This window comes from Schistocerca piceifrons, chromosome 10 (genome assembly GCF_021461385.2).
Source record: "Schistocerca piceifrons isolate TAMUIC-IGC-003096 chromosome 10, iqSchPice1.1, whole genome shotgun sequence".
Lineage (NCBI taxonomy): Eukaryota > Metazoa > Arthropoda > Insecta > Orthoptera > Acrididae > Schistocerca > Schistocerca piceifrons.
Genome location: NC_060147.1, coordinates 24357988 through 24371944, shown reverse-complemented (window position 1 = coordinate 24371944; position 13957 = coordinate 24357988). Strand labels below are relative to the sequence as shown.

The following is a 13957-nucleotide window of genomic DNA, read 5'->3' as shown; positions in this document are numbered from 1 at the left end:
TCATCATACATTTCATCAATTTCTTCGTCATCTGCAGAGCTAGTTGGCATATAAACTTGTACTACTGTAGTAGGCGTGGGCTTCGTGTCTGTCTTGGCCACAATAATGCGTTCACTATGCTGTTTGTAGTAGCATACCCGCACTCCTATTTTTTTATTCATTATTAAACCTACTCCTGCATTACCCCTATTTGATTTTGTATTTATAATCCTGTATTCACCTGACCAGAAGTCTTGTTCGTCCTGCCACCGAACTTCACTAATTCCCACTATATCTAACTTTAACCTATCCATTTCCCTTTTTAAATTTTCTAACCTACCTGCCCGATTAAGGGATCTGACATTGTACGCTCCGATCCGTAGAACGCCAGTTTTCTTTCTCCTGATAACGACGTCCTCTTGAGTAGTCGCCGCCCGGAGATCCGAATAGGGGACTATTTTACCTCCGGAATATTTTACCCAAGAGGACGCCATAATCATTTAATCATACAGTAAAGCTGCATGCCCTCGGAAAAAATTACGGCTGTAGTTGCCCCTTGCTTTCAGCCGTTCGCAGTACCAGAACAGCAAGGCCATTTTGGTTAGTGTTACAAGGCCAGATCAGTCAATCATCCAGACTGTTGCCCCTGCGACTACTGACAAGGCTGCTGCCCCTCTACAGGAACCACACGTTTGTCTGGCGTCTCAACAGATACCCCTCCGTTGTGGTTGCACCTACGGTACGGCTATCTGTATCGTTGAGGCACGCAAGCCTCCCCACCAACGGCAAGGTCCATGGTTCATGGGGGGAGGTAAATTCTAATACAAACAACAAAAATTAAGAAATAAGTATCAGATTTTTAATTTTCAGTGGTGCAGATTAGCAATTTGGGATTTTAGAAGAAATAACTTGTGAGATATAAAGATTCAATTGCACATAACAAAAGTGCGTGGAGTGGGCATTATAGTGTAATGTAACATTGTCCAGAAATGAAGATCACTTTCCTGTTCTTCTTTCCAATTTTCCAGTCAAATGCCAATAACGAGTTATTCGTTATTTCCCTGTCATCCAGCTGCAACATTTTGACTACTACCTCCTTGCTCAATTGATTCAAGCCAAACCAGTTAAAATCTTTAGGCCTTGCCTGGTGCTGCAGGTTTTTCAAATTCACCTGTCATATTTGCACACAGTCAGACAGCAAGTCTTTCTTTCAATATTTTTTTTTTCTCGTCCATTTTTTATCTCTGGAGGCCATTGTCTTACTGGGTAGAGCTCGAAAGAACAGAGTAGTCTCATTGCTGTTAAACATGTTTTTCTTCATAACCTTTGCAGATGCCAGCTATCTTTTACCCCACTCCAACCAATGTTTTTATTGGCTACATCAGACAGGCCTCACACATCTCAGAAAGAGGTGTTGCACCTTGTACTAAACTTGCTAAGTCAGCCAACAGATGCTTTAAACTCGTCACACCCTGATTCTGTAACAGTCTGAAGTGTTTTTTTTTTTTTTTTTAACCACAGGCATCAGGTTGTTACAAGCACAGCAAAATCATTCAGATGTCATGTTGTTAACTTTCAAGATCAGTGTGTTGGAAAATGAAAATTTTCGGAAAAATATTCTGTTATGGAGCTTAAAAGATCTTGTGTTTATAGACATGTGTCGGGAGAAGTACTGTATTTTGTTCTTGGGGTAGCACTTTTTTTATTAACTTAATAGTCACATTTACAAATAAATGATAACTGCAGAAAAGTGCAAAACTGCTCAATCAGAGGAGGAGAAAAGGCTACTATCTTCCTGTGTAACAGACTCTGACTGAAAAGTTGGTACCAGCTACCTCACTCTATGTTTCTTAGCACCTTTAAAAATTTCACAAAAGCGGAAGAGGCTTTACCCGTGACAGGACCTGCCATAAGGCAGAATACCATACTACTACTACAACTTGGCATGTGAACATATTTGCACTGTTTTTAACATGCAACACACCTCCGACAAGCTCCCCTAATTGTAACTTACTCACACCCAAAGTCCTTTGCTCATTCCCATCCACTCCCACATGCCTTCTCTCTCTCTCTCTCTCTCTCTCTCTCTCTCTCTCTCTCTTATTGATCCCAGCTCATTGTTATTATCTCTTTGTGTCTGTGTGTCACCGTCTCCTGTCTCACAGCCACAGTCTCCTTCATTCCGTCTACTACTACTACTACTGTCACCTCTTACTGTCACCGTCTCCCTCTTGCTGTTACTATCTCATTCATTCGTTCCCGCTGCTGGTGGCTCTTCTCACTATCAATCTCTCTTCCTCATTGTCATTGACTCATTATCAGTGGCTCTCACCCACTTGCACTTTCTCCTTCTCTCACTGGCACCGTCCCCTTCACTCTTTTTGTAGCACTGTTCTGTCACTGGTAGCTATGTTCCACTGCCACAGTGTCCCTCTCTATCACACTGCCATTGTCTCTCTCCCTTTTACTATATCGCAACCACTGTCGACAGTTTTCCAGTACTTATTACTTTTCTGTCTCTTCTCCTCTGCCACTGCCTCCTTCTCAATCAGCATAAAAAAGCACAAGTATATTTACATCTTAAAATTTTTGGGAAATTTTTAAAGGTGCTAAAGGAGGTACAATGAGGTAGCTGGTACTCGACTAGATAAATGTCTTGAGAATATACCACTACAAATCAAGCAATTTTCTGTGCTTATTTATTATTTAGATTTCACCTCATACCGAATTTTATGTGTGTATGTAATAGGTTGAAGTAGGGTAACTTTGAACAGCCGTATCTCTGAAAGGGATAAAGATAAAGGAAAATTTTCGGCATTGCTAGAGATCAGGATCTAAGGGATATATTGTAAAAATGACAACCATTTACTGTGCAAAGTCATCTTGAGCCTGCAGCTCAGTTTTGGCACCCAAAAACCATGTTTTTTGAGTTTTCTCCAGAACTGCCCATGAACTAAATGGTGCCTTCATAAGCTCCTTGAGGAACACCATAGACCACATATAATCCAAAATGAACCAACCAATTTGGTTCATTTGTTGGAGCTGGAGAAAGTGTGTGTAATAGTTATTCTTTGACCTTGTACTGTAGGATAGTTAGAGCAAGACAATCTTTCTGTTAGGTATACAAGTTTTCCCTAGCCCAAGGGCTAACCAAAACTCTTCACCTTACCCTTCTAGTACCTATAAAATATGAGGTATGAGCCCATTTCCATATAGTGATTATCGCACTGTTTGATATTTAACTGTAGGCGTGACCTCCCTGTCAATTGTACTACTACTACTACTACTACTAAACTGAGATATAATTACTGCCGTGCCAGTTGGATGCTGTTGACTTCTAACATCTCCATTAAATTTTTATGATTTGACTGGGGTAAATCCATTGGTCTCACTATCACTGTTTTTTCATTCACTACGTGCACTCTCACTTCCCTGCAGCAAAGGGTCAACAGAGACCAGTAATCACTTTCCCTGTTCAAATTATTTTCATTACATGCTGACTGTTGTATCTGCTCACAAGCAACTTCAGCTTCTATACTTTTAACATTACTTCCCACAACCCTTACACAATCTATAAGGTAATGTTGTAACAAAGCGGAATTTTGCACTGTGTGAGTGACAGAGACAGAGAATGAGCTTCTGGGTCATTGGTCTCTTCCCTACTCTCAGCTCACGGCAATCCAAGCTGTGAATGGATTTTGCTGTAAGTGACAGTCATATTGTTCCCTTGACGAGAATAGTATTATTGCTGACAGAGCATATTTGGGTACAGTCTGAAGCACATAGGGTTGAGAATGTCTGATTCATAGCTACTCTCAGTAAATATATGTTAAACATTCTTTCATTGTTTGTTCATGTCTTTTGTTTGCCCACAGTGCCATCTTCAGTAGAATAATCGGTGGAATCGCTTCCTGTTACCGGATAAATGACTTGACCCCGACGGCGACTGGCTACTTTCCAGCAAACCTGCAGACTCCGTCTCCTGATGTAAGACTTCGATTTACTCCATCTTGTTGAATGTGGGGTGCTGTGTCTGTGACAGCAAAATCTGGACTGTGCAGAACTTTCTTTCCTCGTAAACACCCATTTTTTGTTTTGTATAGCTGCACAGATGGTACTTTCATGTGCCGTTGTGCATGGAAGTGTGCTACAGCATTTGTTTTAGCACCATTAACTTACAGCACGGACATTACAAATATATGGCTGAATGATATCGTGAGGCTGTCTTGTTGATTTGTACTGGTGCACTTGAAAATGGATAGTGGTATTTTGTAAAAGTGAGTAAAGTAGATATAGCGAGGAAAGTAAGTTCTCCATATTCAATGATGTAAGTCTGTGTAAACCTAAAACCTAACCTAATTGTTTTTATGTAGAATCGGAAATCCAGCACCAGTTAAGAGAGCAGGATTGCTCACAAGAACTATGGCGCACATCATGTTGGAAGCTGGCCAAGTTATGAACCATCCTATACATCTCCCCTGTACTATCCACCAACAGCTGACAATATTTAATTTTCCAAAGGGATGACTTGCTTTGAATAACAGTGAACAGCAACACTGCAATAAATGCTCTCCTCTTGATTGTGATGTGGCCATACTTCAGTGGTGAGGCAGTTTATATTTATTGTTGTCTGAAGCAAGATGATGTGAGGCTTGGGTGGTATCAGAAGTGTTCGCCTTTTCTACCACCACACACCGTATGTAAGCAAACCTCATCCCTCTCCCCCCTCTCCCCCCCTCCCCCTCACCCCCTCCCCCTCACCCCCTCCCCCCTCACCCCCTCCCCCCCCTCTCCCCCCTCTCCCCCCTCTCCCCCCTCTCCCCCCTCTCCCCCCTCTCCCCCCTCTCCCCCCTCTCCCCCCTCTCCCCCCTCTCCCCCCTCTCCCCCCTCTCCCCCCTCTCCCCCCTCTCCCCCCTCTCCCCCCTCTCCCCCCTCTCCCCCCTCTCCCCCCTCTCCCCCCTTCTTCCCCCCTCTCCCCGCTCTCCCCCTCTCCACCCTCTCCCCCCCCATCTCCCCCCGCCCCCGTCTCCCCCCGCCCCCGTCTCCCCCCGCCCCCGTCTCCCCCCGCCCCCGTCTCCCCCCGCCCCCGTCTCCCCCCGCCCCCGTCTCCCCCCGCCCCCGTCTCCCCCCGCCCCCGTCTCCCCCCGCCCCCGTCTCCCCCCGCCCCCGTCTCCCCCCGCCCCCGTCTCCCCCCGCCCCCGTCTCCCCCCGCCCCCGTCTCCCCCGCCCCCCGTCTCCCCCTCACGGTCTCACCACCCCCCCCCTCTCGCCCCCCTCTCCCACCTCTCCCGCCACCCCCCCTCGCCCCCCTCTCCCACCTCTCCCGCCACCCCCCTCTCACCACCCCCCTCTCGCCCCTCTCTCCCACCTCTCCCGCCACCCCCCTCTCGCCCCTCTCTCCCACCTCTCCCGCCAACCCCCTCTCGCCCCCCTCTCCCACCTCTCCCGCCACCCCCCTCCCGCCCCCCTCTCCCGCCACCCCCCTCTTATAAATAATATAGACTACTGCAGGTAGTACTTTTATTAAGTTGATGATGACTGCCCAGAATCTTTTAGAACATAAAAGTCGAAAAGAAAGAAAGAAATTTTGGGAGGTGGACACCTTTCTCTTCACAGTTCATGATGCTGTCAACTAAGCTACGGCTTCGACATGGCAGCCATGCCTCCATATTTGATATATAGTCTGTGTAAAGACTGTATCTACATATGTCATTATTTGATATTTATCTATTACAGCTGCATCAAAATGATGTGTTTTTAATAGGTCATCCTTGTGTTATAGCATTGAAATGGTATACTTTCACAACACACAAGTTATAATAGTAAAAACATCTAATACAGGAAGCCTTTATCTACCAATAAGGAGTTTCGTATCATTTCGTTACAAAAAACTTGCTAAAATGGCGCATTTTGGAGATATGCTAATGTTTCGAGACAGCTTACATTCGTACCACATACTCTATGATAAAAAGAAAACCCACCAAGTACAGAGTTTAACTCAGTTCAACATGGGAGATACTAAGTTCTGCCTGTGAAGTGGAAAGATTGATGCACCTCACTGGCCACGTTCCTCTCCACGAGGCAAAAATATGACACGACAGATTCTTCATTTCACACTCCGCAATGTTGTGAAATGTGAAATTCCGTACTGTGGCGTCAGCAGCTCCATGTCCCCATGTGTTTTCACACTCCATGAAAGGATGGTTTTAACTTCAGCAGGCAAAACCGAGCAGGGTGGCGCGGTTGTTAGCACACTGGACTCGCATTCGGGCGGACGATGGTTCAAATCCATCTCTGGCCATCCTAATTTAGGTTTCCCGTGATTTCCCTAAATCGTTTCAGGCAAATGGCGGGATGGTTCCTTTGAAAGGGGACAGCCGATTACCCTTCCCCATCCTTCCCTAATCCGAGCTTTTGCTCCGTCTCTAATGACCTCGTTGTCGACGGGACATTAAACACATCTCCTCCTCCCTCCTTCAGCAGGCAAAAGCTTTATTAATGTGCACAAAACTGTCTTAGGTTGGGAAACTATTAGTTCGTTGGAGAAGGAAAGAGGGATTGGTTGGGAAAGGTTATAAATGAAGGGCAGGTCACTCAGACCCTAGGACGAGAGGAAGCTGTTGATTGTGAGGACAAATTGAGGCAGTCAGCAATTCTGTCTCAAAATTTTAAATGAAATCATAGTTGGTGGTGTCTGACCAGTGACTCCCATGTTGCTAGCTGGCGACTGTAATATCTACATAATGACACACAGGACCGAGCAAAGTGGCACAGTGGTTAGTACTCTGTATTCGCATTCGGGAAGATGACGGTTCAAATCGACATCTGGTCTTCCTGATTTAAGTTTTCCATGATTTCCAAAAATAACTTAAGGCAAATGCTTCAATGATTCCTTTGAAAGGGCTTGACCAATTTCATTCCCCTGCCTTACCAAATCAGACTTTGTGCTCCATCCATAATGACCTAGTTGTCAATGGGATGTTTAATGGTAACGTTCTTCCTCATTCCGTTGTGATGATGCCCTGTTGAGAAAAAGGGTTGCTCCAGAAAGGTGTTGTGCTAAGTCATTTAACTTATTGTGTCTCAGTCCCACAGTACCTCCCTTTTCTTACATAAAACTTGCAGTAGGGTTTAAACTGTGATAGGGAATGAATTTTTTACTTCAGAAATATGCTAGGCAAAGTGGCAATCAGTGTAGTCAGTTTTAATCTTGCCCATTCATTGGCAGAGCTTGTGATACCCTTACGTGGCAAGATGTACTTTCACGTACAAACTACAGTAGTGTTGTACATTTGCATTGATGCTGCCTTTTTTTACACTTTTCAACATTTGAATTTAAATTTATTTGATTCTTGTCACTGTAGAGCTTGCAACATTGCAGAAGTATTCTGTCATTGGTGTGTGTGTGTGTGTGTGTGTGTGTGTGTGTGTGTGTGTGTGTGTGTGTGTGTTTTAACTAGAGACATGTTTTCAGAACTCATGACAATTTTTTCGATTACCTTTTTCTTTCTCTAAATAAAAACAAGAACTGGCTGTACACTGAGGTGACAAAAGTCATGGGATACCTCCTAATATTGTGTTTGATCTCCTGTTGCCTGGTGTAGTGCAGTAAGTCTATTGGCACAGACTCAGTAAGTTGTCGGAAGTCCCCTGCAGAAATATGCAGCCATGCTTCCTGTATAGCCGTCCATAATTGCAAAAGTGTTGCCAGTGCAGGATTTTGTGGAAGAACTGACCTCTCAGTTGTGTCCCATAAATGTTCAGTGGGATTCACATTACACAATCTGGGTGGCCAAATCATTCGCCCGAATTGTCCAGTATGTTCTTCAAACCAGTCCAGAACAGTTGTGGCCCGTTGACGTCATGCATTGTTGTCCATAAAAAAAATCCATCATTGTCTGGGAACATGAAGTCCATGAAAGGCTTCAAATGGTTTCCAAGTAACTGAACATAACCATTTCCAATCAGGTCTCCTTGTGAGCTGTGTTCTTAACCCTTTTGTCATTGATGGGATACTAAAGTAATATGCAGTTTTGAGCGTTGAGACGTCTATATCCCGTATCTGTCTGATGCTACCATCTAGCGACAAGCTCTTGGAAATTGCAGAGAAATACTACAAACAATTGGGTGGATGTATGTAGAAGGCTGTAATTATCAAGTGGGAAAGTGTGTGTTTGTAGCTGGCATAGAGCATCTGTTTTACAGAATGAGATCAAATAACTGTATTCTCCATTCTAAGTGTGTAAAAGGTAACTAACTGTGCTTTCTTATGCATTGGGGACATTGTTTTATAATATATGGAAATGCACAAGCTTTGCGAGTCATTAGCTGCTTCTCCTGCAGCTGAGGTGAAGAGAAAGGAAGACAGATGGAGGGAAAGGACTGGTGAGATTTAGGAAGTGAGAAGAGCTATGAAATAATTGCCTAAATCCAGAGTCGCGTAACTTACTGGATGGGACAAGGAGGAGAGACTTCCGTCTCCATTTATTTTACTAGCTTAGTACTGGTCGCTTTATTTGGGTGCACTATATGGTCACCGAAGGTGGTTTTTTTTCCTTTTTTTATCAAATTTTTATGTTTCTAAATTGCAACAACTTCTAAACTTTTCATGCTCATTAAGGACATAGAAGTATGATATTTTCCAAATGTACTTCTCACCAAAAGGCGATTCTGTTGTGCTCCTGTGGTGATATTTCCACAGAAACTTTTAACCTTTAACTGACATTTTTTTATATCTGAGGAATGAAATACCAATTTTTGTAGATTTAGGTTCAAAAAATGTTTAATACAATGAAGTATTTTCATAAAATTTTTCATCCTCATTTTACCCCTTGGGAGATGCAGTTTCCAAAAACAGTGAAACGTATTTTTCTAACAGAGTAGCCAAATGAAAATTTTCATAGTTTTAGCTTTAAAATGTTTTCATAATGAAATGATTCCATAATACTTTTTGTCCCCTATTCCTCTCCCTAAGGGCGTTCAATTTCCAAAAACACTACAACGTATTTTTTTAATCCTAACCAAGAAGTCAAACACCAATTTTCTTAGATGTATCTTTAATAATGGTTATAATCATTTATTTTTGAAAAAACATTCATGCTCTATTTTATCCCCTTAGTGGTTCAGTTTCCATAAATTCTGAAACACACAATTTATCTCACTGTAATCGGCATAATCATCTTGAGAGAATTGAGCAACAGCATACTGGTAGATATTTAAGATAATTTTCATTTATTGTTCTGTCTCAGTTGCATACTTTCTTTAAGTTATTACATGTTTTGATCACTCTGGATAATCTTCAGATTTAAGTAATTACTCCAGCAACTCATTTTGTGTACTCAGAACAACATATCAGAGTACATATTGGTTTTTGACATTTTATTTTTCAAATCTATGTAAATTAAATTTTAATGGCAAAATGTGTAAATTAGTGCTCGTGAACTGTCTTCCCGAGTGTACTTAGGAGGCGGCGTGTGCCGGCTGTGCAGGGAGGCAGCGGGAGGTCGGAGAACGAGGTGGTGGCGCAGCTGAACTGGATCCGCGACCGGCTGCTGGCGCCCAAGGACCCGCAGCTGCACCAGCACCTGCAGCAGCTCGACATCCCTCTGCCCCTCTTCGGAATGTGAGTAACTGTCTTCTTTCCAGGTGTTAGAACATTCCTAAACCTTCATTAAATCATCCAAAATTTAATACAAAAATAAGATCAGCATTTGATTTTTGTCGTTCAAAACCCATTTCTTAACTCCATGTGCTAGCTTTGGCATTGGCAGTGTTAAACAAATAATACAAAATTATTACAGTTTTGATTAATGCTCAACTTCGGTACAGGATTAACATTTCAGAGAATTACTGTTTCTAATGGCTTTTCACCATTTGCTTCAAACTTTTCCTTTTACTCTCTTCAGATGCAAGACAGACACAGTTACAAAGACTGACTCAAACAGAGATAAATCTTGGACTGACAAAGATATACCGAGACAAAACTGTAACTGAGTTGTGCGGTCATAGTGACTACACAATTTTGGACTGTTTTTTCTTCTCCTTGTTGTAATTTCAGTAATAACTGATTTTATCGTGCATTTATGACTTTGCAACAGTCTTCTCACAATAAGCAATTTAATCTTCTTACCTGAAATTAATAACGTTTATATTTTTTGAATCTTACCTTTTTGATACAATATGTGATTTTTTTCGCATGAATTAAATATTATGCAGTACGAACATGAAGTCTTTCCATGATTACAAAAATTTATTTGTAAGGAACTATGCCATATATAGCTAGACAGTTTGTCGCAAATGGTAGCTTAGCTCATGAAGTTTTTTACAGATACGCCTTCAGGTGTGCTCCACTTGTCGCACAACAAAGGATCGCTGTTTTGTGCACTGACCACACTGTAATCCCTCGAAATCTCTGCCTGCCACCTGAGAACAAATAACATCTGCATCATCATGCACTGTTAGTCAGAGACTGGCAATAGCTGGACCAGGAAATTACTGCCCCCATTTGTAGAGAGCAGCATTCGGAGTGGTACCAGCCGGGCAGCACAGATCGCTGACGAATGGCGTCACACAGTGTCAGACGACGAATCGCTGTTCTGCCTTACCCCAGATGACGTCTGTCGGCAAGTATGTTAGTGACTCGGGTAGGGCTGCTATTCTTGGAGAGACACAGTTGTTTTCTGCTGTGTTCACGATGGGGAGAGCCATTAGTTACGATTTCAGATTCTGGCTGGCAGTGATTGAGGGAACTATACTGGCATAGTGGTGTGCCACGGACATCCTGCATCCTCATACGTTACCTCACAAGTGACAGAATTTTGGTTTTATTTTTCAACAGGAGAGTGCTCCTCAACTTGTGGCATTTGTGTCTGTGAACTACCTACATGATGTTGAGATACACTTGTGGCCTGCAAGATCCCCAGGTCTGTTCCTGATAGAATGTGTGGGACAAATTGGACATAAACTCTGTCCCAGTGCCAGTGTCCAAGATATCGGGGCTCAGTTACAACAGTTGTGAGCCAGCTTGCCTCGGGAGTGAATACAGCTGCTCTACGACCTCCTTCCCAAACGAATCTGTGCGTGCATCCGAGCCAGAGGTGGTACAATGTCGTAGTGATAAGTGGGCTCATTTTTTGCAAATCTCTCCTGATACACTATGTGATCAAAAGTATCCGGACACCTGGCTGTGAAAATGACTTAAAAGTTTGTGGCACCCCCCTATCGGCAATGCTGGAATTCAATATAGTGTTCGCCCATGCTTAGCCGTGATGACAGCTCCCACCCTCGGAGGCATATGTTCGATCAGGTGCTGGAAGATTTCTTGGGGAATGGCAGCCCATTCTTCATGGAGTGCTGCATTGAGGAGAGGTATCGATGTCGGTCGGTTAGGCCTGGCAGGAAGTCGGCGTTCCAAAACATCCCAGAGGTGTTCTGCAGGATTCAGGTCAGGACTCTGTGCAGGCCAGTCCATTACAGGGATGTTATTGTTGTGCAACCACTCCGGCACAGGCTGTGCACTATGAAGAAGTGCTGAATCGTATTGAAAGATGCGATCGCCATCCTCAAATTGCTCTTCAACAGTGGGAAGCAAGAAGGTGTTTAAAATATCAGTGTAGGCCTGTGCTGTGATAGTGCCACACAAAACAATACGGTGTGCAAGCCCCCTTCATGAAAAACGCAATCACACCATAACACCACCGCCTCAAATTTTACTGTTGTCACTACACATGTTGGCAGATGATGTTCACCAGGCGTTCGCCATACCTACACTCTGTCGTCCGATCACCACATTGTGTACTGTGATTCGTCACTCCACTTAAGATTTTTCCACGGTTCAATCGTCCAATGTTTACACTCCTCACACCGAGTGAGGCGTCGTGTGGCATTTACCGGCGTGATGTGTGGCTTATGAGCAGCTGCTCGACTGTGAAATCAGAGTTTTCTCACCTCCCACCTAACTCTCATAGCACTTGCAGTGGATCCTGATGCAGTTTGGAATTCCTGCGTGATGGTCTGGATGGATGTCTGCCCATGGCACATTACGACCCTCTTAAACTGTCGGCGTTCTCTGTCAGTCAATGGACGAGGTCGGCTTGTACGCTTTTGTGCTGTACGTGTCCCTACACATTTCCACTTCACTATCACACCAGAAACAGTCGACCTAGGGATGTTTAGGAGTGTGGAAATCTCGTGTACAGATGTATGACACAAGTGACACCCAGTGACCTGGCTAAGTTCGAAGTCCACAAGTTCTGTGGAGTGCCCCATTCTGCTCTCTCACAATGTCTAATGACTACTGAGGTTGCTGATATGAAGTACCTGTCAGAAGGTGGCAGCACAATGCACCTAATATGAAAAACTTATGTTTTGGAAGATCTGGGTAATTTTGATAACTGCAATGATATCACATCTTCTCAGCCTGTAAAATTTTATTTTTTTCCTCCTTCCCTTCTAGATGCTTTTCTTTTTTATCATGCAGTGTGAAGCAGACTGTTGGTGTGTCGAAACTGTTTATGGCATTGTGCAATGCTCATGTGACTGTGTGATAAAAATAAAAAAAATAAAAGAAGTTAATCATTCGTTTACTTAATCTCCGTGTACAATATATCTTTTAATTCAAACATCACAGCTACTCTCCGTCTTTGCATTGTACGATGCCTTTGATTTCAGACGTCTTTTAGCCTTTGTACTGGCAGCTAATCTTCAAATTGTGTAAACTTTAATTTGCAATATCAGGTGAATGGAATGAGCAAAGAGGATGGAGTTACTGTGAGAAATAATTATAGTTCCTTACATTAATAATACGGTGTGTATGTCAACAGCCGGTGGCTGAGGCTACTGTTCGGTCGGGAGTTTCCGCTGCAGGACCTGCTCGTGCTGTGGGACGCCATCTTTGCAGAAGGGCAGGACTTCGAACTAGTCAACTACATCGTCGTCGCCATGCTCATCGCCATCAGGCACCAGTGTGAGTACTGAACTCGTATTCTCTGTTTAAAATTTAGAAATGCTGCTCCAAAGTGAAAATTCTAACAGACGAGGACATTGACGACACATTTCTTCCTTGTGAAAAGCCACCCAGTTTGAAAGAAAGCATCATAAGATGGGTTGTGAAACAATTCAGTGAAGAAAGGGAACTTGCATATGTGTTGTTAGTTGGCTGTTGAGCAATCTTACCTAAACCCAACTGAAAAAAAGAATGAGCATAGGCAGCTTCTCATCTGCAAGTGGTTGATGGGTAATGCATAACCACATTAAAGGTGAGGAAGTCTTCCCTGCATCTCTGTTCCTGGTAAGGGCACGTATGCTAGCCAAAGTGCAGCAGGTGTTTGAATCCACTGTCCGTGCAGTTTATTAATGATCCGTGCAGACCATATTAATATTAATGTCAGACTTTTTGCAGATAATATACTTAATTGCAATGAAGTACTGTTTAAAAGAGACGCACTTTGCAAAACACTGAAAAGTAGTAACTTGTGTCTATATCATCGTTGAGTAGTAATTGGAGTCACTGATCCCAAAAAAGAAAAAAAAAATTTTTGGGTGTAACAACTTTTGGGGATTTGAAATGGAATAATTACATAGGCACAGTTACAAGGAAAGTAGGTGGTAGACTTTGGTTCATTGATAGAATACTGTGATAATGTAATCAGCCTGCAAAGGAAATGGCTTACAAATCACTTGTCTGACCCATCCTATAATTAATATTGCTCAAATCTTTCGGCCTGTATCAGATAGGATTGACCAGAGATACTGAAAGTATTCAAAGAAGTGTGGCATGAACTATGGCATGTTTGTTTGGTTCATTGAACAGTGTCACAGAAATGCTGAAGAAGATAATGGGCAAACGCTTGAGCATAGACGCCAAGTATCTCATGAAAGCCTATTCACAAAGTATGAAGAACCAGTAAAAAGTAATGAGTGTGGGAATATACCATAACCTCCTACATATTGCTCTCACAGGAAACATGAAGGCAGGATT

General features: G+C 43.1%; 1 protein-coding gene across 1 annotated transcript in view; it reads left to right on the top strand.

The window, feature by feature from the left end:
* LOC124718648 (TBC1 domain family member 5) overlaps window positions 1-13957 on the top strand; it is a 174953-nt gene that overhangs the window by 73003 nt on the left and 87993 nt on the right. Inside the window, exons 7-9 of the mRNA XM_047244277.1 lie at window positions 3855-3966; window positions 9468-9601; window positions 12801-12943. Coding sequence (XP_047100233.1) covers window positions 3855-3966; window positions 9468-9601; window positions 12801-12943 — 389 coding nt within the window. The remainder of the gene's footprint in view (window positions 1-3854; window positions 3967-9467; window positions 9602-12800; window positions 12944-13957) is intronic.